Consider the following 24,208-nt stretch of genomic DNA (forward strand, 5'->3'; position numbering starts at 1 on the left):
CGATCTTATGCCTAACATCAGCTAGGCCAGTCACTCTCATTCCAACCCACGTCATATGGTTGTTGTTGGGAAAATGAGAGGTGGAAGGAATTAAAATATTCTAGCACCCTGTTATTTATTATGCATGCATACAGACCTAGTTGTAAAATAATTGTCTATCCCGACCTCAGATAAACCACAGCTGAGTGGAAGAATGCTATTCTGCTTGGCAAGGGTACTTCATTCAATCCTGAACAACTTGAGATAAAAGAATTTTAGGGTCAGGTGGTAGAGGAGACCTCTGCCTGAAATCCTTGAATATTACTGGTTTATCATAATAATATGGACCATTAAATGATCACAACACCCAATCTCATATAAGACATCTTCCAGCAATGGTATTTTACACAGAGATCAACTCTACAAAGAGCAGTGGATGCATGTCACTGATTATGTTATGTTGTTTTTTTAAAGTCCAGCCTTAATTATTTTTATAAATAACTCAAGGCAAAGAACGTACTTATTATCTCCTGTAAAATTGTTGTTACTGTTAATGCTCAGTTAGTATAATTCAGAATTCTCTTAACAGCATGTATCTAAGTAGCAAAGCATGTATTTAGTTTTGGTTGCTAGGCAGTAGATTATTACCTAGGTTACTTTGCCTGATTTAGGAAACTAGATCCCCGTGAGTAAAGATGTCGAAAGCTTATTTCCTTGAATGGGGACAATTCTTTACCAAATGGAGCCATCCACAAGCTATTTTAAATGATTAAGCATAAATAAAAGTTAGGTGGGATAAGAATATCATCTTTGATGATCTTAGCACAAGGAGAATTATTGATGAAGGAACATGAGAGGGAAAGTGAAGGACATGTTCCCCTGTGAACAAGGAGAAAAGGGCTATCTTAACTGTGAAGCATGGAATAGAACAAGGTAATTGGTTTTCCTTCTCACATATGTAACACTCATCAGCATAATGCTGCTGTGACCATTATGGGATTCTCTTGTGCCTGGTTGAATCTTCCCTTTGGAACAATTCCTGCTGGACTGTATATCATCAATAGCTGATTTTTGTCTTTTTTTTCTTCATTGTTGGTTGGTGCACAGATTTTCTGCTCTTCCATCAGAAAAGAACAAACAGCTCAAAATTAACACATTCTCTGGAATATGGCTATCTGGGAAATTGGATAGCTTCACTGTAAATGCATTATTAACCCCCAGTACCAGGTTGAATCCAGACTTAATAATATCTAGATAGATTTACTGAAATTAATAGGCTTAAGGTGGGCATGATTAATTTGTATCTCTCCAATTTTAGTGGGCCTATTTTTAGAACACCAAGTCTGCATTCAGTCCAGGGTTATGCAATATATTTTCTTGGCTTTTTTTGTGCTCCCCCCCGCCCCCCATCCACTGCAGAAAGTAATTGTGTCTGGGAGCTGCCTTTTTTCTTTGTGGTTGCCCAGATCTTTAAACCAGGGGGTAGGCTGGATTGATGGAGGAAGGGGACTGGAAGTCTGTGCTTCATATTTGGAAGCATTGGGATGTTTTAATCAATTTTAATAAAATAGATGTTTTGGTGCTTACCTAATTGCATTGCCTGGATCCAGCAGCTTGTTCAGGAGTTGGGGCTGTAAGGCTGTATATGGCTCCTGACCTAAAAGGTAAATAGACATGGGTTCAAATGTATGATGCACGAAGGGGCATTTGGGAATTATAAATAACAGCCAGTACTTGTAACACCTGCCAATTCATCTAAATGTTCTGTAGAAGTAAACATGTAGAGATTGCCAATAAGAGACCTGCAGTTGGGTTTTGTTTTATTTGGCATTGTTTCCAGCTCCCCCTTTTGCTCTACTGTGATTGAGACTTGATCTTGACAATTATGTCAAAAGAAATCTAAACAGCTGCTTTGTCTTTGCCATGATTCACCATGGAAATAGACACGGATTTGCCATGGAAATACACATAGTCGCAAAATGCTGATTCTTTTACTTTATCCCCATAAATTCAAGGGCATTGAAATTCCCGTTTTAGTCAGATTTGAAACATTTTCCTAATTGGAAACAATTAAAGATAGAGTTTTAAGAATAAATTGCAAAACTGATCTGTGGATTATAGGTTTCTTTATCTTAGTCACTTCATCTGGAGACTGGGTGAAAGCAAATGTATGCCCATGTTTATTCTTTGGGCTGGAAAAATTCAATTCCTGGACTGATTGCCCTGGTTTAGGTGCCCTTCAACAATCAAGTGAAATTCAAGGCAGAAATGTTCAGGGACAATACCATCATCCTTCTCCTCATCCTACAAAGGCAGATGTGTTCGTGTCCTATCAAAATTTAATAGGTGGCTTCCAGATATGGGGGGAAAATTCTTGGGAGTTTCCAGCCAGGAAATCTAAGAATTGTAATCTGTTATTCTTGAAAACACTAGGTTAGGGAAAACCTGTTGCAGTGTAGGACCTGCACCTATGAACAATATTTAAGATATGTGGGTCAATCTTTAATTTATACAGATGGGGAATGCTCAGGAACCTAAGGAAAATAGATGTTTTCTCCCTGCCTCCCCCAGCATTCCCACTGTGTTTGAGGTAGATGGTTTCTCAGCGAGATACCTGATGAGTTGGCTTGAGTTTTTTCCTTCTATTTTTTCGCCCACATTTTGGTCCTCATTCTTCAATGTTTCCCAGTGGCTGCTGCAGCTGGTAGTGATACTGTGCAAGAGATAATGTCACCTTTGGACAGTTAGTCTGTCCTATATATTGCTAGTCCATCTGCAGGCCCTGAGTAAAATGTTGATTTGGAACATCTTTCTAAAAATATTGATATAGGAACAAATTGTCCCTTGTGTAAAGAAGAACTTTTGGACTCAGAACGTAATGTCAAAAACCTCAAAGCAGGACCTTCATGGTTCAAAAAGTGATGGCGGTCATATGCCTTAGGCAAACTCAATCCTTTGGATCCCACTTTCATTTAACGACAGTCCTATCAGATATATCTTAAACTGCCTGTGGAATCCTAGAGATTAGTCAGTTCTGGTCAGGGTAGATTTGATTTAAATCAAACTGATTTAAATCACGATTTAAATCACTAGTCAGTAAGGCTTGATTTAAATCATAGTTTTCTACATAAAGACTAATTCTTGCTGGTATAACTTTAATATGCAAGTAGATGAAGATTTTTAGAATAACAACTTTTCATATTAGTTTTTTTATCCCCAGTTTAATAGGTTAATCATTCATATTTGGACAACTTTTCTGTTGTACTTAGGAAGGAGAAAAATAATCATTGCCTTAATAATAACGATTTAAATAGATTTATTCAACTGAAACAATAACATTACAGCATATGTTATTTGCTTAAACAAACATCCATGTTATATGTTATTTGCTTAAACAAACATCCATGTTTGTGAACTAATTTGGCTAAACAAAATATATATATTTTAAGAAATTTAGACTGTCAGCCCAGCCTACACATGAAAAACTACTGTCCTCTATAGCTCACTCGTCATCTTCATCTTCTTCTTTGTTCATAATCTGGAAAAGAAAAACAAGCTTTTCTGCTTTATCAGGTCCCAAACGATTTCTTAATTTAGAATGAATGAGTCCAAAGGAAGAGAATATTCTTTCAACGCCTGCAGAAGAAGCTACTGCTGTTAAAAGTGAAATCATTACTTGAACAGTCTCTAAATCCAAGTGCTTAAGTGACTTCCACCAGTTCACTGGTGTGACTTTCTTTAAAATATCTTCAGCAAACATATATTTCTTGAATGGTTCCCCCTTAGCTTTGAAGTTTATTGTAGTTGACATTACAGATGGATGATTGCTGGATACCCATGTCATAGCTAACTCCTCTTCCTCAGCACTTAAGTTTTGACCCTGATACTGGATATTGACAATATTTGCCAAAAAATAAGCTGGAGACAGTACTTGTCCCATTCGTTTTTTTAATGCTTGTAATTTAATTCTGTCTATGTGTAGTTCCGTTTTTAAGTGTTCACTCAGTTCCTTCCAAATTTCAACAGCATCAGCAATAAAACAGCTATTTTTCTGTATTTTGTTTAAAGCTTCAGAGATGGGTTTCAGGATGCTCAGCATATGTTCAACATTTCTCTTAAACCCAATATTGAGGATTTTGGCCGTGACAGTGCCATCTATTTTATCTCGATTTTCTTCACAAACTGTCATCAGAATAGGCCAGTTCTTGATATACTGCTCAAAATAGTCCACCACAGAATTCCATCTAACATCCTGTAGGAGCGTTAGCTTGGTTCCACCCATCCTTTTCAGAGCTGCTGCAGCAAAATGATTGTTACGGAAGTATTTAGCAATTTCAACAACATTAGTCTTTATTTCTGGAACACTTAAGTCTTTGGCTAAGAGGTGCAGCAAATGAGCACTGCAACCATATGTTATTAGCTTTGTATTCCCTTCCTGCTCTTCTAAATTTCTTCTCATCTTGGATACATTTGCAGCATTGTCTGTGACCAAACTGCATACTAGACATTTGAATTTTTGTTCACATGTTATTATAGCTTTTACTGCCACTTCTTGTAAGTATTCTGCTGTGTGTGCATTTCCTGACGTATCAATTGTTTGTGCAAGGAAGACTTTCCCTTCTTCTGTTGTTATACAAGCACATACAATAGGATCATTGTGGACATTACTCCACCCATCAATACTTAGGTTAACAATTCTACCCTCCAGAGCTGTTGCACATTGCTCCATTTCTCTGTCATATACTTTATCCAGCAGTTTCCCTGCAACATCTGCTCTGCTGGGTGGACTGTATCCTGGTCTCAGTGATTGAACCATATTAATGAAATGTGGGTTCTCAGTCAGACGGAAAGAAGAGTTCGTTGAATAAACAAACTGGGCAATTTTTTCATCAATTAACTCTTTTTCTAATCTGCTAGTTTTTATCAAAACTTATCTATGGTGGTTCCAGGAGGGAAGGGTTTTTTCTTTCTTTTAGGTGATAGTGATATGTGGCTGTGGGTGTCTGATGATGATGATGCTAATGAAGCACTATCCTGGATGGATAACTCTGAAACTGTAGAACAGGAGGATGGTGATCTTGAAGGTGGATAGTTTCCAGAATCCATGAATTCCCCTAAACAAAAAAGTCAATGCTGTTATTTTATTGTTTATACAATTTCTGCTTATTGTACACAGCACTGCCCCAAAAGGAATATTTGCTTTTCTTCATAACTGTACTAAATGACAGTAACATGCAGTAATAATAAGAAATATAATTTTGCTCAAACATGATAGTTCAAGGCAGTCTTTAGAAATATGATTCAATAAAAATGTTTACCAACCTGAAGATCCTGCCTGTTCAAATGTGTTTCTTTGGTCATCTTCATCACAGCACTTCTCATGATGTTGCCTCATTCGGGCCACCAGGCCTTGCATTTCTTTGTTGCAGTGTTTGCAGTTTGCACGCATGCCTGCCTTACTGATAGGTAAAGGAACTTCATTAAAATATTGCCAAACTGGGTCTCTTTTACGGCCTGCTGCCATTATAGGTTTTTTCCTCCAAGGAAAGAATGTGATAAACCTCAGGTCATACACACAAAAAGATCCAAAGACTTGTCTGTCTGTGGCTGTGCAGTATTGTGCTCAGAAAGTTTCACTTTCATTTTGTACTGCTTGTCTGCTTGCCCCTTCCTCCTCACACTTAGTTTCATTTTCTTCTTGTGCAGATCTATTCCACTCCAAACAATCAGAAAAATATTGTTTCTATTCTATTCACTGAACTTCTTGAAACTTAGCACTGAAGGGGTTGATTCTGTATTCATAGGTTTGTAGAACAATAGGATTAAGGTCTTTTTCTCAACTCTGTTCATGTTATAACATTTTTGTTGTGAAGAAGAGGCATGTGATCTCTGCCGAGTTAAATTCATTTTGAGAACTACAAAAGTAAACCAAGCATCTGTGATAATATCTTGTAGGCAGAGAAACTGCCCAATAATCTTACAAAAACCTCTGGAAGAGCATGACATTGTGAATGGATTAATGGAATTTATTTACCAAAAAAATTTAAACATATACAGCCTTATTCTACATAATTAAAAAACTAATCTTTATTTCATGATGGCATAACCTTTGGATGGTAATATATTTTCCTCAAAAAGCATTTTATTTAAAAAAATCTGATTTAAATCAAAAAAATCCGATTTAAATCAAAAAATCTGATTTTTTAAAAAAAATCATTGATTTTTATCCACCCTGGTTCTGGTGGATAGTATTTGATTGGGATTTGGAAACAGTGAGTTGAGATTCCTACTGATTTACCCTCTAAACAGCTTTATAGTGGCCCTTTGAGATATTGGTTAATCTAACGACCACTGCAAGGACTAGTGTGAGATGACTAGGTAGTAGAGCTGCCAATTAAAGGCTGGGAATACTAGCCTTTATATTCCAGTTGGAGGAGTGAACTGTGGAGAGGTATCTGGGCTGCCTAAGTGGAAGATGAGAGTTGAGGAAGGCTCAGAGTTTTAATAGGGTATCTTCAATGGTCGGGGGGGTGGGGAGGTGCGGGCAAAAGATATCTTGATAAGATAAGATATCTATATGATTAAAGCCCTATATTGGTTTTTTAAAATACACACATTGCATGCACAATGCACATATAAAAGGGGCAGGGCTACAATAGTGGGGCCATGGACCCCATCTTGCCTTTTTGACCCATCTTCTTTTTTAGTCAACCTTGGAGTTCCAGGTTCGGAATATTTCCCCCTGCCAGGTTAGGGGTATTTTTAGCACTCAAGTAGGTTAATATTGACAAGAGATAGACAACTATTTAAAATCCTTGTTTTAGTTATTCCGCAAAAGTCCATTTGTTTTTATTTTTTTGTTACTTTGCTATCTAAGCATCTCTGCTACCCTACCTTTTGCCTACCCAGTTCTATTTCTTAGAAACTTAAAAGAATTTCTAAACCAGCATAGGGGTTTAATGGCAGCAGAACAAAAGGATAGCAAAGGAAAAGAGCTCCATAACAAGAAAGGCATGTTACAAAAAAGTACTTTAAAAAATTTGCTGACATATCTAGTGATTAATATTTTGCTAATGTGCTGCAGTGTAGATAGGAAGCAGCTATTTTAATTCTCTTTTAAAGTGTAAATCAAAAGTACTTTAGGTCTGTCTCGTTTGTATCTGAATAAACATGACCTAAGTGAGTTTGTGTTAGAAAATCTGTTTTATTATGTGGAAATGGTAGCAGAGCAGGGGTGGGTTCTAATTTTTTTTACTACCGGTTCTGTGGGTGTGGCTTATTTTGTGGGCGTGGCTTGGAGGTCATGTGACTGGGTGGGCGTGGCTAGCTGGTCATGTGACCGGGTGGCCATGGCTATGTGTATAGGGACTACTCAGAGGGCTGAAAAAAGTCATTTCTGATAGGTCCTCGCACTTTTGATGGTCCTCACACTTATGACCATCCTCACATTTATGCCCGTGCAGCATTCTTAACAACCATGTCACTCATTTCACAACTGCTTCTCCTCACCATGGTGACAAGATAGGGCAAAAAACGTAAAATGTGAGGACAGTCATAAGTTCGAGGAGTGGTCAAAAGTGCGAGGACCAGTCAAAAATAACTTTTTCAGCCCTCTGAGTAATCCATATGCACAAAAGGATTCAGCAATAGAGAGGGATGAAGGAAGGAGAAGAGAGATGGAAGAAGGAAGGAGAGAGAGGGAAGGAAGAGAAGGGAGGAAGGAAGGGAAGGGAAATTAGAGTAGGAGTGAGGGTAAAAGAGGGAGGAAGAGAGGAGGAGAAGGAGAAAGGAAGAGGAAGTAGGGAGGAGAAGAAGGGGGGAAGAGAAAGTAAGAAGGAAAGAAAAAAGAGAGGTGGTAGGTTTGAGGAGAAAGATTGCTGTACAATTTTTTTTTAAAAAAATTGATTTATATGCCGCCCTTCTCCAGAGACTCAGGGCGGCTTACAATGCATTAAGCAATAGCCTTCATACCTTTGTACATTTTATACAAAGTCAGTTTATTGCCCCCACAATCTGGGTCCTCAATAAAAAAGATGAAAGGGAAGAAAGGCAACCCCAAACAAATACAAAGATATTAAGATAAAGAATGAATTGTTAAACTTTAAAGAATAAAAGAGAACAAATATGAATAAACAGCAATAATTAGAAACACACATACAAACATACAATGTATTTTCTTACATTACATTTTCTTACAGAGTATTTGGCCGGTTCACAAATTTAAACAGTATTTAGTCATTTCAATTAAATTTACAATTTCTATATTTCCTTTTTGCCATATTTATTCCTCATCTATTTTTTAAAAAAACCAATATTACCCTTCATCCTCATCTCTAATCTTAATCAAATTCAATTTCCCCCTTCTATTCTATATTATACCCCTTCCCATTGTCATCTATTTTTATATCCATCCTCACATTAGTTAATTATGTAATATTACAGTTGTTTAATACAAATTCAACATTTTAATATAAATCAATTAGTTATATAACTATCTTTTTTGTATATTAATCAATATGAACATAAATATTCCAATTATTTCCATGCAATCCAATTTCTTACAAATCAATTAATTATATTTACCAATAATAATAAACCAAATAATTTCCCCTATATATTCCTCCAAACCACAATTTAACCATTTCTGCTTTCAACACAATATACAATTAATAGTATCTCAATTATTACAATTCCCTAGTTAAATAGAGCTTTTTTTCTTTTGTGTTTTAATTTAATTTTTAATCTTTTGTGTTAAATCTTGAACTCTCCTCTTTTGCCCTAAATTTCCCATTGTTACTTTGCACCTACCTTTTTTGGTGAGGAAAAAGAAAAGAAATCTGCCTCTGCCTAATTTTCCAACGTTGCAGCAAACAGCAAAGCCAACAGCCTGCTTTACTTTCAGTTTTGTTTTTCAGCATAGCTAGGGGAAAAAAAAAATCTGCTCCAGCACTGTTTGCAAGCAAGCAGCAAAGCCCTGCACAAAACAGCTGAGAGCAAATCAGCTGAGAGTCGGGAGGCAGATCTAATCAACGGGCTAATTAGCCTATGCTGAAGCTGAAAGGAGTTGTTTTTTCTTGTTGTTTGCTTGCAAGGAGGTAACTGCTGTGAGGCACAGGCCAAAGGGTGGGGGCCACCCTCCTTGCCACTTAGCACCCCCTGTCGCCCCCTTTTGCCTCTAGCGCCCCCCCTGCCACCCCCCTTGCCTCTTACTGCCCCCCTAAGGCATGGTACTTCCCATTTTGGGAACCACTGGCTTAACTACTTAACAACTGGTTCTACCGAAGTAGAATCCTACCACTAGGTCTACCCATTTATTTTTGATTTTATTTTGATTTTATTACATTTCTATACCGCTCTTCTCCTGAAGGACTCAGGGCGGTGTACAGCCATATTAAAACAAACCCATCACAAAAATTTAAAAAACCGTTAAAATAAATTAAAACAATTTGGCCGTTATTAAAACCCTTAGCTAAAACCCCTTTAAAACAAATTAAAACCCATTAAAATTAATTTATTCGGTCAGGCCGGCTTGATTGAACAATAGAGTCTTCAGAGCACGATGAAAGGCGTGGAGGTCAGGGATCCTTCTTCTATTCGGGGGCAGCTCATTCCATAGGGCAGGAGCCCCCACAGAGAAGGCTCTCCCCCTGGGGGTCGCCAGCTGACATTGCTTGACTGACGGCACCCTGAGGAGGCACTCTCTGTGAGAGCGTATCGGACGGTTGGAGGCATTCGGTGGTAGAAGGCGCTCCTGTAGGTATCCCGGTCCTAAGCCATGGAGCGCTTTGAAGATGGTGACAAGCACCTTGAAATGCACCCGGAAGACCACTGGGAGCCAGTGCAGCTTGCGCAAGAGAGGTGTTACCCGGGAGCGACGAGTCGCTCCCATAACCACTCGTGTGGCCGCATTCTGGACCAGTTGGAGCCTCCGGGTGCTCTCAAGGGGAGCCCCATGTAGAGAGCGTTTTGCAGACACCGGTCTACTCATTTGTTTTCTTTTAACCCTGATCAGCTGTAGGGCGGCCCTTTGAAGCCCCGCGGCAAGAGTTTAAACAGTTTTTTTCCCTCTAGCCATCAGCTGGGACTCAGGAGGCAGCAATAGATTGGGAGTGGGGCCAAGTAAAAGGTAAGAATAGTGGGTGGGGGAAGAACCGATTCAGTGATGTCATATGGTCACTGCTACCGGCTTGCGGGAACCGGGGCGAACTGGGAGGAACCCACCACTGTAGCAGAGGATTATTATATAGCCATACAGATTGGTAGCAGAGGATGGCCACATAGGATGGCTAAATAGCCAAACAGATCAACTAAACTGTACAGTGTACAATTGCAGAGTATACAGTTGTACAGTGTACAGCTGATCAGTTTTAACTGTCACAGGAAACTTCCCTCCAAAAAACAGAATCATAGATTATAACCATAGATGCAAACTAAACACGCCTCTCTACTAGCTGAATGATTCTGTACAGGTAGTCCTCGACTTACAACAGTTCGTTTAGTGACCGTTTTAAGTTACAACGGCACTGAAAAAGTGACTTATGATCATTTTTCATACTTATGACCGTTGCAGTATCCCCATGGTCACGTGATTTACATTTGGATGCTTGACAAATGACTCACATTTATGACAGTTTCAATGTCCCAGAGTCATGCAATCCTTCTGACAAGCAAAGTCAACGGGGTTGTTAAGTAAATCTTAAATCATGTCACTAACTGAACAACTTTGGTGTAAGCCGCCCAGAGTCCAGCAGCATTGGGCGGCATAGAAATACGAATAATAAATAAATAAAATAAATAAACTGCAGTGATTTACTTAACAAACGTGGCAAGAAAAGTTGTAAAATGGGGCAAAACTCACTTAACAAATTTCTCACTTAGCAACATAAATTTTGGGCTGAATTGTGGCTGTAAATTGAGGACTACCTGTAGTTGTTGCAATAAAAAATACATCCTAACATGTATTCCAACAGTTTGAATCCAGGCTACAGTACTAATTTGCAAAATTAAAATAGTAGTAAGAAGATTACACTCTTCAATACTAGAATATTTCAAAAGTCAGTCATTGAATATATATGATGATTAATATGTCCTCCGTTCTCATCCTAGATAAAATGAATAAATTATATATATATATATATATATATATATATATATATATATATATATATATATACACTTTTTCTAATTATTTGATTACTTAGCAAAAGGTTTAAAGGAAAGCTATAGAAGGTCATGCCAGCATACTACCGTAGTAAGGAGCCAAAGGCATGAGTTAACTCAGGAAATGAACTGTAAGCCAGAATTCAGGGCTGAAAAACAACCAACAGGCAGAGAAATCTGGAAAGGAAAGCATTGAAGGTTCCAGATACAGAAGCATCCAGTGGCCACCCAAGCAGATCATTTATCCATTAGCTACACACTCTGTGGACCACTGTTTGCTCTTACTATATATATGTATATGTATATGTATGTATATGTGTGTGTGTGTGTGTGTGTGTGTGTGTGTATATATATATATATATATATGTAGGTCTTTGGTTATTCGGGTCTTCTCCCACATAAAATTGGAAGTGTCTTGGCGACGTTCCTGGAAGCACGAAGCCGAGAACACCAGCCTGAAGATGACGAATGAGACTTCGTCGAAACGTTCCTGGAAGCACGAAGCCGAGAACACCAGCCTGAAGATGACGAATGAGACTTCGTCGAAACGTCGCCAAGACACTTCCAATTTTACATGGGAGAAGACCCGAATAACCAAAGACCTACATACAAACACCCGCGAAAACCTGAGAAAACATATATATATATATATATATATATATATATATATATATATATATATATATATATATATATATATATATATATATATATATATATTGTAGCTGGATCTATCCAATTTATATTTCACTGATAAAGAAATAAAGGGACACTAGTATAGAACTTCTTCAAGCTATTTAGCTCTCATTAGCTAGCCATACCCTCACTTGGAACTTGGGCTGCCTGCATGTTAGGCAATTGTATTAACCTCTGAGCCACAAGTTCTCCTCCCTTCATCAGTTTGAGCCAGGGGAGAGATTAAGTGTTTTTCTATCGAGACACCTGGTCTACCCCAGCATGTGAGAGGGAGCATACTGCATCCCTTTTGGTTTGTCGTGAATGCGACTGCTTGAGAGCTCCTGGATTGGAGCTAGGCTTTTTCAGACAGCAAGCAAGCATTTTGCTGCCTATTGGGAGACTAATATAGATCTATTTCGGACTGATTGGTCCTCATCAGTTAGCCACACCCTTACCATATGTTCCCTCCCCATAGAGGCTAAGTATTTGCTTTCTTCTCTTGTTGTAGGTTTTTGTTATATATTATATAATCTCTAGAACAGTTAATATTCCTACAAAATTCTCAGCATCAAAGGAACCATTTTTGATAAATGTCAATGAACAGCTCCTTATTTTAAACCTTTTTTTAAAATTCCAGGATTATCACCATGCTGCTTGAACAACATATAGGCATGTTGGTGTGTGTGTGTGGATAGTGTTTGATTAATGGAAAGCAGAAAAGAGGAGAAGGAAAACTAAACTTGGACTGAACTCATTGCTTTACAATTTTTCTCCTTTGCCTTCCCCCCTCCTCCTTACTAGGTATTGGCGTCGAACCCTGGGCATGCAGGTGAAATACGTACATTGTGGTGATTACCAGTTTTGCTATTCTTACCGAGGAAGATCCAGCCACAAACCCTCTATCCTCATGCTGCATGGGTTCTCGGCTCACAAAGATATGTGGCTTTCTATGATCAAGGTATGCTTCTGTTTCTTTGACGTTAAAACAATTTCATCTTGGAATTCAAGTGTCACCTGAACAATGGGTCTTTAATCCTTGTGTGTGTGTGTGTGCAGCTGACTTTCATTGTACTGAATGTGGTTCATACTGTTATCTCATCTTGTAATGGGATGGCTGAAATTAACATGAAATGTTGATATTTCTGTTAGAACAGTTTGTATTTTCAGAAATAGTGTATGAATCAACCCCAGGGTTAAGATAATATACATTTTGTTAGAATGGTTACTACCAAAATATCTTTTCTGTCTTCACCCATGTATTTAAGCAAATGCACTTGATTCTACTAGGACTGTGGAAAATATGGTCATTCTTTCACATACCTATCTTTCAGGTACAGGTGACTGGTTTTTGCTAAGTTGGAAATGAATTATGATGTTGAGCCTGGAGAAGAGGATGCACCCTCTTCGCTGTTGGACAAAAAAAATCTACTTAATATGTTTTAAAAACTGCCATATGTTTGGGCACATGGATTCTCATAAAGAACTTGAGGTTGATGAAGAGTTTGTGACTGTGCTTTCTCTTGAAAGAAGACTTTTATGTTTTACAATACAAAAGGAGAAACTAAAGGGCCACATGTGGTCCCCAACCCTAGAATGGAACTTCATGATGGGAAAGAGCTGCCATTTCCTGTTTTACAAGAATGCTTTGTGCTGAGCCAATCTATGGCCAAAACAAGGCTGTTCAACTCCATGGGTAGATTCTTGTGTTGTGCTAGGCCAAAATATACTTTGCTTAATTTTGGCTTAGCTTGTTGTACAAACCCAGCCAATTACAGTTATTTGCAATAAACTATTGTTGAATGAGTGGTGGCTTAATATAATGTATAAACCAGGATTGTATTATAATAATGGTCATACAGAAATGTTGCCCAAGTTTGCTTTTGATGATAAAATATCTTCTGCTTATGTTTGTTTTTCACAGTTTCTTCCGAAAAACCTTCACTTGATTTGTGTTGATATGCCAGGTCATGAGGGTACCACTCGGTCATCTCTTGATGACTATTCCATATATGGACAAGTGAAAAGAATACACCAGGTAAAATCTGCAGAAGTGTCCCATACATTGTTGCAGTCTTTTGGTTTTTTAGAGCTTCCAGTTTTGAAGTAATAAAAAATGAATGGGGAGGTGTGTTTTCCTTTAAATTTGGGGGAAGATAGCTACCACAGATTATTCTATCTAATACTTTCTCTATGCATTCAACTTCGTTGGGAAGTAAGAGTTTAACTATATTAAAGTTGAGTTTAGTATAAGTAGAAGCCGAGCACAGACTCCAGACTCCGGCTTGTCAAGTTTTTTCTCTGAGGAGATTGTGGCTTTATTTTGTGTGTCATAAAGTAAACAACCTTTCTGTTTATTACATACTTGAGCAATATTGAAGGTCACTCTTTCCAACACATGTACCATGTAGGGCATGTCAAGTTTTTCAATTTTCAATTTCCAAACATTAGGGTTGCTCAAAATTTGTGACATGCCAGAACCTCGTGGTGAAAACGGCTAGAAAATAGTGGAGCTCTGCCAGGCTCTGTGAAATGCAGCTGGCAACTGCTTGCTGGGAAACCAGGGTTAAGTCTCCCTGGAAGGATGGTGAAGAAAGGAGAGATGCTTCATTGATTGTGAGGAAACAGCAATTTCTTCATTGATCCAAAGAAAGTTCTCCTGAACTGCAGCAGGGATGACGGCCATTTTTGGTCAGTCACAAGCTGGGACAACTGGGACACTAAGATATTGTGCTGGAGCAGTGTGTGGACATAGCAGTGAATCTGGGTGAGAAAATTCCCAACTGTTACCTTAGAGATTTAACCTAAGTTAAAAGTTCCAAAAAATGATCTCCAAACGTTAAAAAAGCAGCAATTGGATTTATGGAGAAAAATTAAAGACTAAAAATTAAAGAGGAAGATTAAACATTCAGAAGTAAAAGGAAAAACTAAAGGATGATTTAAAACATAGAAAGCCTGGAAAAGCCAAACAACATTATGAAAAATGACTATTGGGAGAAATTGCTCTTTTAAATTCTATCTCTAACTCCTTTGACTAGATGACAATCAGCTGTTTTTGACTTTTACCCTCTGTGGAAGATTGGAATTGGGAGCAGCAGAGTTATCTACTGGTGGAAGAAAGTTACTGCAACTTGTAAAATTCAAAGGAAAGTGAAGAGAGAAAGTAAATAACATCTAGAAAGCTACTTGACCTTGATTTTATCTTAGTAGGCAGTTTGGATGCTGGGATGTATTTTCCTACACGCTGTTCGGACACTCCTCAGAATGGGGATACGATCACTCCTATTTGCACAGCTGAGTGTCAATCAAATCCCTCTGGAGCTGCATCCACCTCACTTCCTGCTTCCTCCTCAGACTTTTTCACTCAGCCATTGCAATAGCATCGAGTGTCTGTTCTCTTGATTACATTTCGTTTTTAATTTAGTTTTACTTTACTGAATTGGCTAAATATTATTTATTTACTGTTTAAAGGTGCTGCGCTTCGTTTGCCTTCGCTTGGAGAGGTTTTAAGCGTGTAGCGGCGGTTCGGAGCTCCGGCCGCCGCTTGCGGCTTGGCTTGGCTGGCGCTTTAATTTTAACTATTTTTCCCGCCATTTGCCGCCATTGCCGCCATTTTGCTGCCAGTCACTTTGCGAGGCTCCGGTTTGCCTTAGTGGCCATTGATCGATCAGCTTGAGTCCCTGCCGGCTGGCATACTCATCAGCTGTCTTGAAAATTTGTGACTGCTCCCTTTGCTGCAGCTTCAGTCCGGCCGCAGGCGCTTTGTTTCGCCTGGCTTAGGACTTTGGAAATTCGCCTCGCGGGCCGCCATTTTGGGCCCTGATCATCAGCACCGCTTTTGGATCTCCGAGGCCATAGCGACCTGGGCTTTGGTTTCCAGGGTCGCTAGATTGCTGGCAGGTGGGGACGCTGTCCTGCTCGTACCTGCAATTCACAACGGCCTGCAGAGGGGTGCCTGAAAGTTCCAGGGAAGTACATATTGCTTGAATTAATTTACTTTCTTAATAAAAAAAAAAAAAGGAAAAAGGGCCGTTGCCTTGTTATATTGTTACACTGATTTTGGTTGTAGATATTTAGGGTATTTATTATAAATAAAAAAATTAAATTAAATTAAATAATAATAATAATAACAGAGCATATATATATATATATATATTACAATTATATTGCTAATATTCAATCAGATATATAGAATTGATAAGTTTCTATTTACAATTAATTAATTAATAATTTATTGGGGTGATTGATCATGGATGACAGGGAGGAAGGTGCCCTTTCTTCTGATATGGACAGGAGTCCTTCTCCCTCCCCAGTACCTTCCCCTAGACAGCTCAGGGGGAAGAAATCTAAGGCTTCCAGGCAGACAAAGTCCTCCAAATCTGCCACAGCAGATAAAGATGCCCAAAGGAGGCATAAAGCTTTAGAAAAGCAGTTTGCTAAGGCTAGGCAACGGGCCCAGGACCCTGGTCAAGGACCAATTCCTGAAGGCTTGAGCCACGAGGTGACCTGTGAGCCCTCGGCCTCTCATAATGTAGAATTGTTGGTCAGTGGTCTGAGGGAGGATGGCCCATCAACCTCTCAGGAGGCTCCAATGTCTGCGACTAATCAGTCAAGGGCCAGTGTTAGGTCCCGCTCTTCTAGTTTTGCAAGCCATTTTTCTCAAGCTTCTAGGCCAGGCCCTGAAGCTACCTTTACACCCACTGCAGCCGGCCTCCGCCCTGAAGCGGGCCCAGGGTTCCCTCAGCCTGTGGATTTTCAGTCCTTTTTTACTCAGGCCATGTCCCATATGTATCAAATGGGGTTGCAACAAGCCACTGGCGCCTTCCCGGCTCCTACGTGCCGTACTACTGCTGCCTTTTCCATGCATCCCCCTGGTGCACAACATCAACAGCAATCTGTTGCCTGTAGCCTTGTGCCTGAATCAGCCCGGGAGGACGATTTCCTAGATGACTTTGAGATGTCAGAGGATGAAGAAGAGATTCAGGACAAGCCGGCCTTTCCGGGTCTATTTAAGCCTTCTCTGTTTCGCTCTCTCCTACGCAAGGCAAAAGCTGCCACTAATATGGATTCCACGCCTCTTCAGGGCTCCGCTTCTTCTACTCCATCTGGTCCCAGTAGTAACTTGTTCAATTTACCTCAACCTGATGAGGATTTTGTTCCCTGCCCGGATCTTTTCTCCCAGGTTGTTCAAAAGCCTTGGGACCGCCCCGCCTCGTCTTCAGGTCCGAACTCATTTGATCGAAAGCTCTATGCTTCGGCTCCTGCGCTGGATGCCCTTTTGCAGTTGCCTACAATTGATGATCCGGTGGCGAGTCTCACATCGTCTTCCATCCTGGTAGGTGAGGCGGGGGATGGCCTCAAGTTTGAGGACAAACGGGCTGAAATGGGTTTTCGCAAAACACACCAAGCGGCGGCTTGGGCCATTCGTGCTGCAACCTCTTCATCATTTTTTAATCGGGCGTCGCTGGTGTGGTTACGTCAATTGAAGGACAGACTTCCCCCGGAGGATGCACGATTACAGCAGGACCTGGCCAAACTGGTTGCAGCTGCTGAATATTCAGCCGACGCGTCCTTGGACGCAGCCAAATTCGCTTCCCGGGCCTTAGCTTCGACAGTGTCTTCAAGACGTCTCTTGTGGCTCCGTAACTGGAGAGCTGATGCCAAGTCCAAGTGGCGCTTGACTGCGGCCCCTTACAAAGGCCCTGCCTTATTTGGCTCATCCCTGGACTCCATGTTGGTCGAGAATAGGGATAAGAAGAAGGTGTTACCCACGTCTTTCCGACGCCAGGAGAGGCGCTATGTACCTTATAATCGACTGCCCTTTCGACAAGAGCAAGGCGCCGGGGGCGCCTCTTACTACAGATCTTCACAGTCTCAGTTCCAGTCAACTTCGGACAGGGCGCCCTTTCGTGACCGCGGTCGCCGACAATCCAACTTCAGGCGACCTTTCAGACAGTCGGCGGGCCGTTTTTCCAGGCGCGGTAAGTGACTCACCGCCTCCGGTCCCAATCGGGGGCAGACTCCAGGCATTCTCTCACCTGTGGCCAACTACCACCTCGGATGCCTGGATTGTCCAAACTGTCACCGAAGGGTTACGTTTGGAATTCACCACCATGCCACAGGACTTTTACTTTCAATGCCCTTGGCCACTTCAGCCGGAGAAGCGATCTCTGCTGTTCCTCGAAATTCACCATCTGTTGCAAATCCAGGCCATAGAACAGGTTCCATCAGGTCAACTCAAAACCGGCTTTTATTCAACACTATTCCTGGTACCGAAATCCTCGGGCGATTGGAGAGGCATTTTGAACCTTCGACGTCTCAATCAACACATCTTGTACCGTCGGTTCAAAATGCATTCCCTCAAGTCTCTGCTGGGCTGCATTCGTCGGGGAGATCTGATGCAATCTGTAGATCTAAAGGAAGCGTACTTGCACGTCCCCATTCATCAGTCGCACAGGAAGTTCCTCCGGTTTGCGTTTGGAGACCACCACTTTCAATATCGGGCTATGCCATTCGGCCTTTCGTCCGCCCCGAGGACGTTTACAAAGTTGCTAGCAGCAGTAGCGGCGTCGCTCAGAGAGGTTCCGGTTCGTCTGGCATGTTACCTCGACGACATTTTGATCCTGTCGTCTTCTCCCGACCCAGGACCGGGAGCTAGTACTTCAGTCCCTTCAAGACCACGGGTTCACTTTGAATCTTGCCAAAAGCCATCTTGTTCCCACACCGAGTATCCTTCATCTCGGAGCAACAATAGATTCGACGCTGTGTGTGGTCTCCCTATCTCCCGACAGACAAGCCAGCATTCGGGAACTGACATCTCAAGTCTTACTACACCGGACTGTGACCTTACTGTCTCTCTCCCAGCTTCTGGGAAAGTTGATATCTTGCATAGACATTGTTCCGTGGGCGCGTTTCCATCTTCGTCGCCTCCAATGGTTCCTGCTCCCTTACCAGAGACAAGGTCGAGCGGAGTCTCTTCTCAAGGTGAAGGTTCCAGCTCACGTTCGCCTTTCCCTGAGGTGGTGGCTGTCTCCGGCCCTCAACAAGGGTTCCCCCTTTCTGGAACCAGCTCGGATGGTGTTGACCACGGACGCAAGTCTGCGAGGCTGGGGGGCTCACCTCGACCGTCAGCTAGCCCAAGGTGCCTGGTCGTCGGCAGAAAAGCTGCACAATATAAATTGGCTAGAGCTCAGAGCGGTCCGACTCGCCCTGATACACTTCAAACGCCTTGTCTATCGTCAGGACCTTCTGATTCTAACGGACAATGTGGCCACCAAGGCCCATATCAACAAACAAGGGGGGACCCGCTCCTGGACACTAATGCAGGAGGCGGAGCGTCTTCTGTCATGGGCGGAGCTCCACCTCTCGTCGATAAAAGCCGAACACATCTCGGGGACTCTCAATCGAGAGGCAGATTGGCTCAGCAGAGACCAAATAGATCACGCCGAGTGGAAGTTGGACCCCGGCTTGTTCCAGGACCTGTCCAGGAGGTTCGGCCGTCCCCTAGTGGACCTCTTTGCGACGGCTCAGAACACCCAATTGCCGAGATTCTTCTCCCGCTATCCATGTCCAGCAGCGGAGGGGCTGGATGCTCTTCGGAGTCAGTGGCCCCGGGGCCTTCTTTATGCCTTCCCTCCCCTTCCTGTCATCTCCAAGGTCGTGCGGAAGGTCATTCACGAACGGGCGAACCTTCTACTGGTAGCACCGTATTGGCCCCGTCGAGAGTGGTTCGCCGACCTCAAGAACTTGTCGGTCGAGCCACCGTGGAGGATTCCACCCGACAAAATAGTACTAACTCAAGGAGCCATCCGTCATCCGGAACCAGAATGGCTTCGATTAGCCGTGTGGCATTTGAGCGCATAAAGCTCATCAAGGACAATCTGTCTGACGATGTTATCTCCATTATTCAGGCAGCTCGAAGACCTTCCGCCGCGCCTTAAAGACCTTACTATTTCACCAGGCCGGCCTGGCCTAATTTTCCCCCTCTTTTATAAAAGATTTTTAAAATTTTAAATATTTTTTAGTATTTATATATTCAATTTTAAATTGGTTTTAAAAGTTTGGGGTTTTAAATTTGTCGGGGCCAAAATTATTTAATTTGATTTTATTCTATTTTTTAAATTTTGTATTGTATGTGTTTTTATTGTTTGGCTGTGCACCGCCCTGAGTCCTTCGGGAGTGGGGTGGTATAGAAATCTAATAAATAATAATAATAATAATAATCAACTATTCGTATTTATAACGCCTCATGGACTGCCTTCACGAGATGGTGCGGGGATCATCACGTAGATCCCACAACGGCTTCTGTTCCGGACATTCTGTGTTTTCTGCATGCGGGATTCTCCAAGGGCTTGGCTCCCGCGACTCTACGCCGACAGGTGGCGGCTCTGGCGACTGTCCTGTCAGGAGACTCTCATGTTCCTTTGTCTCAGGACCCTAGGATCCGTTCCTTCCTCCAAGGGGTCTCAAACTTGCGGCCTCCGCCGATTCACCGCTACCCCACTTGGGACCTTTCCTTGGTGTTGCAGGCCCTGACGGGTCCTCCGTTCGAACCCATCGCTTCGTCCAGTCTACGCTACTTGTCCTTAAAGATGGCCTTTTTGTTGGCAATAACTTCAGCGCGCAGAGTATCCGAAATTGCTGCCTTGTCCATGAGGAGTGATCTCTGCATCTTCTATCCTGACCGGGTTGTCCTACGACTCGACCCGGCCTTTGTTCCTAAAGTGAATACTCGCTTTCATCGAGCCCAAGAACTCGTCTTGCCTAACTTTTGCCCGAACCCGCGTCATCCTGCTGAAAAGCGGTGGCATACTTTGGATGTGCGACGGGCATTGAGAAGATATCTTAAAAGGACTGCCCCTTTTCGAAAGACTGAGGCTCTGTTGGTGTCCTTCCTTCCCTCTTCCCTGGGCCAGAAGGTTTCTTCAGCTACAGTAGGCAGGTGGCTCAAAGCCTGTATATCCAAGGCATATGGCTTAAGAGAGGCCCCTGTCCAGGGTGGTATACTGCCCCATTCTACTCGTAGCGCCGCAACCTCTGCGGCTTGGGCTACCCAGGCTTCGGTAGATTATATTTGCCGGGCGGCCACGTGGTCTTCCCTTTCATCCTTTGTAAGTCACTATAGGCTGGATAAGTTTGCTTCTGCAGATGCTGCCTTTGGCAGAAGGGTATTACAGGCTGTAATTTCTCCCCAAGTCCAGTCTACGGCTTAAGCCCCCCCCTTCTTCTCTAACTTGGGTATGTCCCATTCTGAGGAGTGTCCGAACAGCGTGTAGGAAAATGGTCGTTGCTTACCTGAACGACCCTTTTGTACACGCTGAGAGGACACTCCGTCCCTCCCTTTTTCTTGGCCGTGCCTAGCTTTGGTGGAGGTCTGCTTTTTCTCCCTCTGTAGCTGTCTGCTTCCTGTGGGTCTTCCTTATGGAGTTTCTCGCGGTCGATCCTGCTGCTATTGAACCAAGTTGTCTTCGTGAAAAGTCTGAAGAGGAAGCAGGAAGTGAGGTGGATGCAGCTCCAGAGGGATTTGATTGACACTCAGCTGTGCAAATAGGAGTGATCGTATCCCCATTCTGAGGAGTGTCCTCTCAGCGTGTACAAAAGGGTCGTTCAGGTAAGCAACGACCATTTACTGAGCTTTTTGAAGATTCATAAGGCAAATTAAATTAAACACTAAAACTTTATTGGAACGCTACACTGAAAAGCGGATTTGAAGAAACTTGGTGGGTTAAGTTGGATTTGGGTTATCAACATCACGTGAAAAAAAAGAAAAAGAAGAAAAGATAAATAAGACTTTAAAATCTGGACAATTGGGAAGGCGTAAATTGGAAATTCTAGAGATTGAAAAGCACAAATTTATAGCATTTAAGGATTAGAAATTTAGGGGACTTAGAGGAATAACTTGGGGATTGACCAAATCTTATTAACAAATCTTAATTAACAAATCTTAATTGACTTTTTCTGGAGTTTTCAGATATTGGGATACAGGGATATTAGAGGTATATTAATTTGTTACAAAATGACCCAGCAGAAGAGACAATAAAGTTCTGTAAACAAAATGTTAGAAATAGTGACAAAGAATTATAAGAAGTTGATGGGAATATTTAAAGATAAAGACGTGAAAATAGAAGGCTCTCAACAAATGGTGGGGAAAGATGAATATAACACACAGAAGACAGCTGAGAAATTAGGAGGAGTGGTGGAGGGGACAAAGCAAAATAAATTACAAAAAGATAAAAATAAGTTAAAAATAGATAAAAAACAGAAAAAACAGCAATAATAAATACTAAAAATCAAATAGACAATCCTTTAAGACCTTATAGTAGAATAGAGAGAAAAAAAGGAAGATCTTTCAAAAATAATGAAAGGATTATGGATGAATATTCAAAAGATGCAGCAGAAGGAGATAAAGGGTAAGGCAGAGGGAACAATCAGTCTGTGTAAAAATGCTAGAAAGACATATAGGATTCTAAGAGAGAAACATAAAAGAATCACCCCAAAAAACCAATAAATGATGAAATTTTAAAAAGGCTGAGATGATGGATAGAGATATAATATTTTGCAATATATCATGTTTCCCCGAAAATAAGCCCTCCCAGGATAATAAGACCAATTAGGCTTTTGAGTGCATATGCGAAAATAAGCCCTTCCCGAAAATAAGCCCTCCCTGAAAATATTTAACCGCATGCACAGCCGGTTCCTGCCATTTCCTCTGGTTAGGGTTAGGAAGACAGAGCTGGAAATAAGGTAAGACAGCAAGAAGAGCCCCATATTGCTCCACGTGCCGCAAAATAATAAGACCTCCCTGAAAATAAGGCCAAATAAGGAGCCTTGGTAGTACAGTGGTCTAAAGCACCCTGTTATTAAGAACAGCTGCCTGCAATTACTGCAGGTTCGAATCTCGCCAAGGCTCAAGGTTGACTCAGCCTTCCATCCTTTCTAAGGTAGGTAAATTGAGGACCCAGTTGTGGGGGCAATAAGCTGACTTTGTATAAATATACAAAAGAATGAAGGCTATTGCTTAACGCATTGTAAGCCGCCCTGAGTCTCTGGAGAAGGGCGGCATATAAATCAAATTTTAAAAAAAATGCTTATTTCGGGGTTCAAAAAAAATATAAGACTGGGTCTTATTTTCGGGGAAACACAGTAGTAACAATATTGAAAACTAATAGAAATAAGTGGAAAGTTAAAATTGGGAAAATAGTAGCACATACATAGATATATAATAGAATTTATTATAAACATAAATATATTAGGAGGTGGAAGACTAGGACTAGGTATATCTAAAGGTATTATTATTATGATTAGCAGGATGTAAACAATATATTGGAAAATATAGTTTTCAAGGACTATAAATTCAGGGAACTTAGAAATATAATCTTGGAGACTGATTAAATCTTATTGACAACTGGTTTTATTGGTGTTTATAGAAAATTGAAATATTGAAAATATGGTGGAACACTGAGCAATATTTATAATATTAAAATATTAGGGGTTAATAAGTATATTGTATAAAGAAATGTTATTGGGACTTCCGGGGTACCGTCATGCTGGTGTGGTGCAAGGAATTGGAATCTCCACTTCTCCTGCCCGATTTTCCATGTCTGGAAGCCGATAATGGCAACACAGAACCTTGAGGAGGACAGCGAATGAAAGGGGATAGCCCAGAGATGGTGGAGTGAAAGGCGATCCTCCACCAAGGAGGGTGGAACCCCCTGAATCCAGCGTGGAAGAGACCAGCTGTCAGAGCCCGGTCCGGAGACATGGCGACCTGAATGGAAAACGAGGAAGCAGAATAGTGAGAAGCAACAAGAAGCATTGGCGAGAAGAGTTTTACAAGGGTAAAGAGTAAAGAGTAAAGTAAAGGGGTGGGACTGTCATTATCAGAGAAAATGAGTGGAGATAACTTACATGCAGTGGGGCAGGAAGCACAGTGGCTCTTGACTTGAGCACCACACCACTGGCCTGTCACACCACTTTGAATTTATTATTTTTAAATAGATTACTTGCCATACAAAATACCAATAATCAAATAGAAACGCTGCACCTTCCCCCCCCCCACCTCCGTATACCTGTTCCTTCATTTTTTTAATGAAAGAAAAAATAGCGATCACTAGACGGCATAGGAGTTTGAGGGTGAAGGGGTAAAGGGCCCATGTGGTCCACCCCAGGTGTTCTCTGTAAAGTGGCCTTCACACACACAGCTACCTTTAGTTGGAAATCAGCTATAAGTTACAATTATAAATTATACTGTTTTGGATGGTTTGGGTGAATCTGCATATTCCTTCTTTATCTGCCACGTGGAGTTTCATAACTAGAACTGGATGTGTATCCTGGATGATTACAGCAACCATGATACAGTAGTTACTGACTTCAGTTTGTGGCTAACTCTAACTGG

General features: G+C 41.3%; 1 protein-coding gene across 2 annotated transcripts in view; it reads left to right on the forward strand.

Annotated features, from left to right (window-relative positions):
• The window catches only part of ABHD6 (abhydrolase domain containing 6, acylglycerol lipase), a 44,703-nt gene that overhangs the window by 9,839 nt on the left and 10,656 nt on the right, over positions 1–24,208 (forward strand). For both annotated transcript variants that reach the window (XM_034436351.3, XM_034436343.3), the window contains exons 3-4: positions 12,619–12,775; positions 13,739–13,852. In XM_034436351.3, the coding sequence (XP_034292242.1) occupies positions 12,619–12,775; positions 13,739–13,852 (271 nt within the window). The remainder of the gene's footprint in view (positions 1–12,618; positions 12,776–13,738; positions 13,853–24,208) is intronic.

The sequence above is a fragment of the Pantherophis guttatus genome, chromosome 2 (assembly GCF_059756535.1).
Source record: "Pantherophis guttatus breed Tessera chromosome 2, ASM5975653v1, whole genome shotgun sequence".
Classification (NCBI taxonomy): Eukaryota; Metazoa; Chordata; class Lepidosauria; order Squamata; family Colubridae; genus Pantherophis; species Pantherophis guttatus.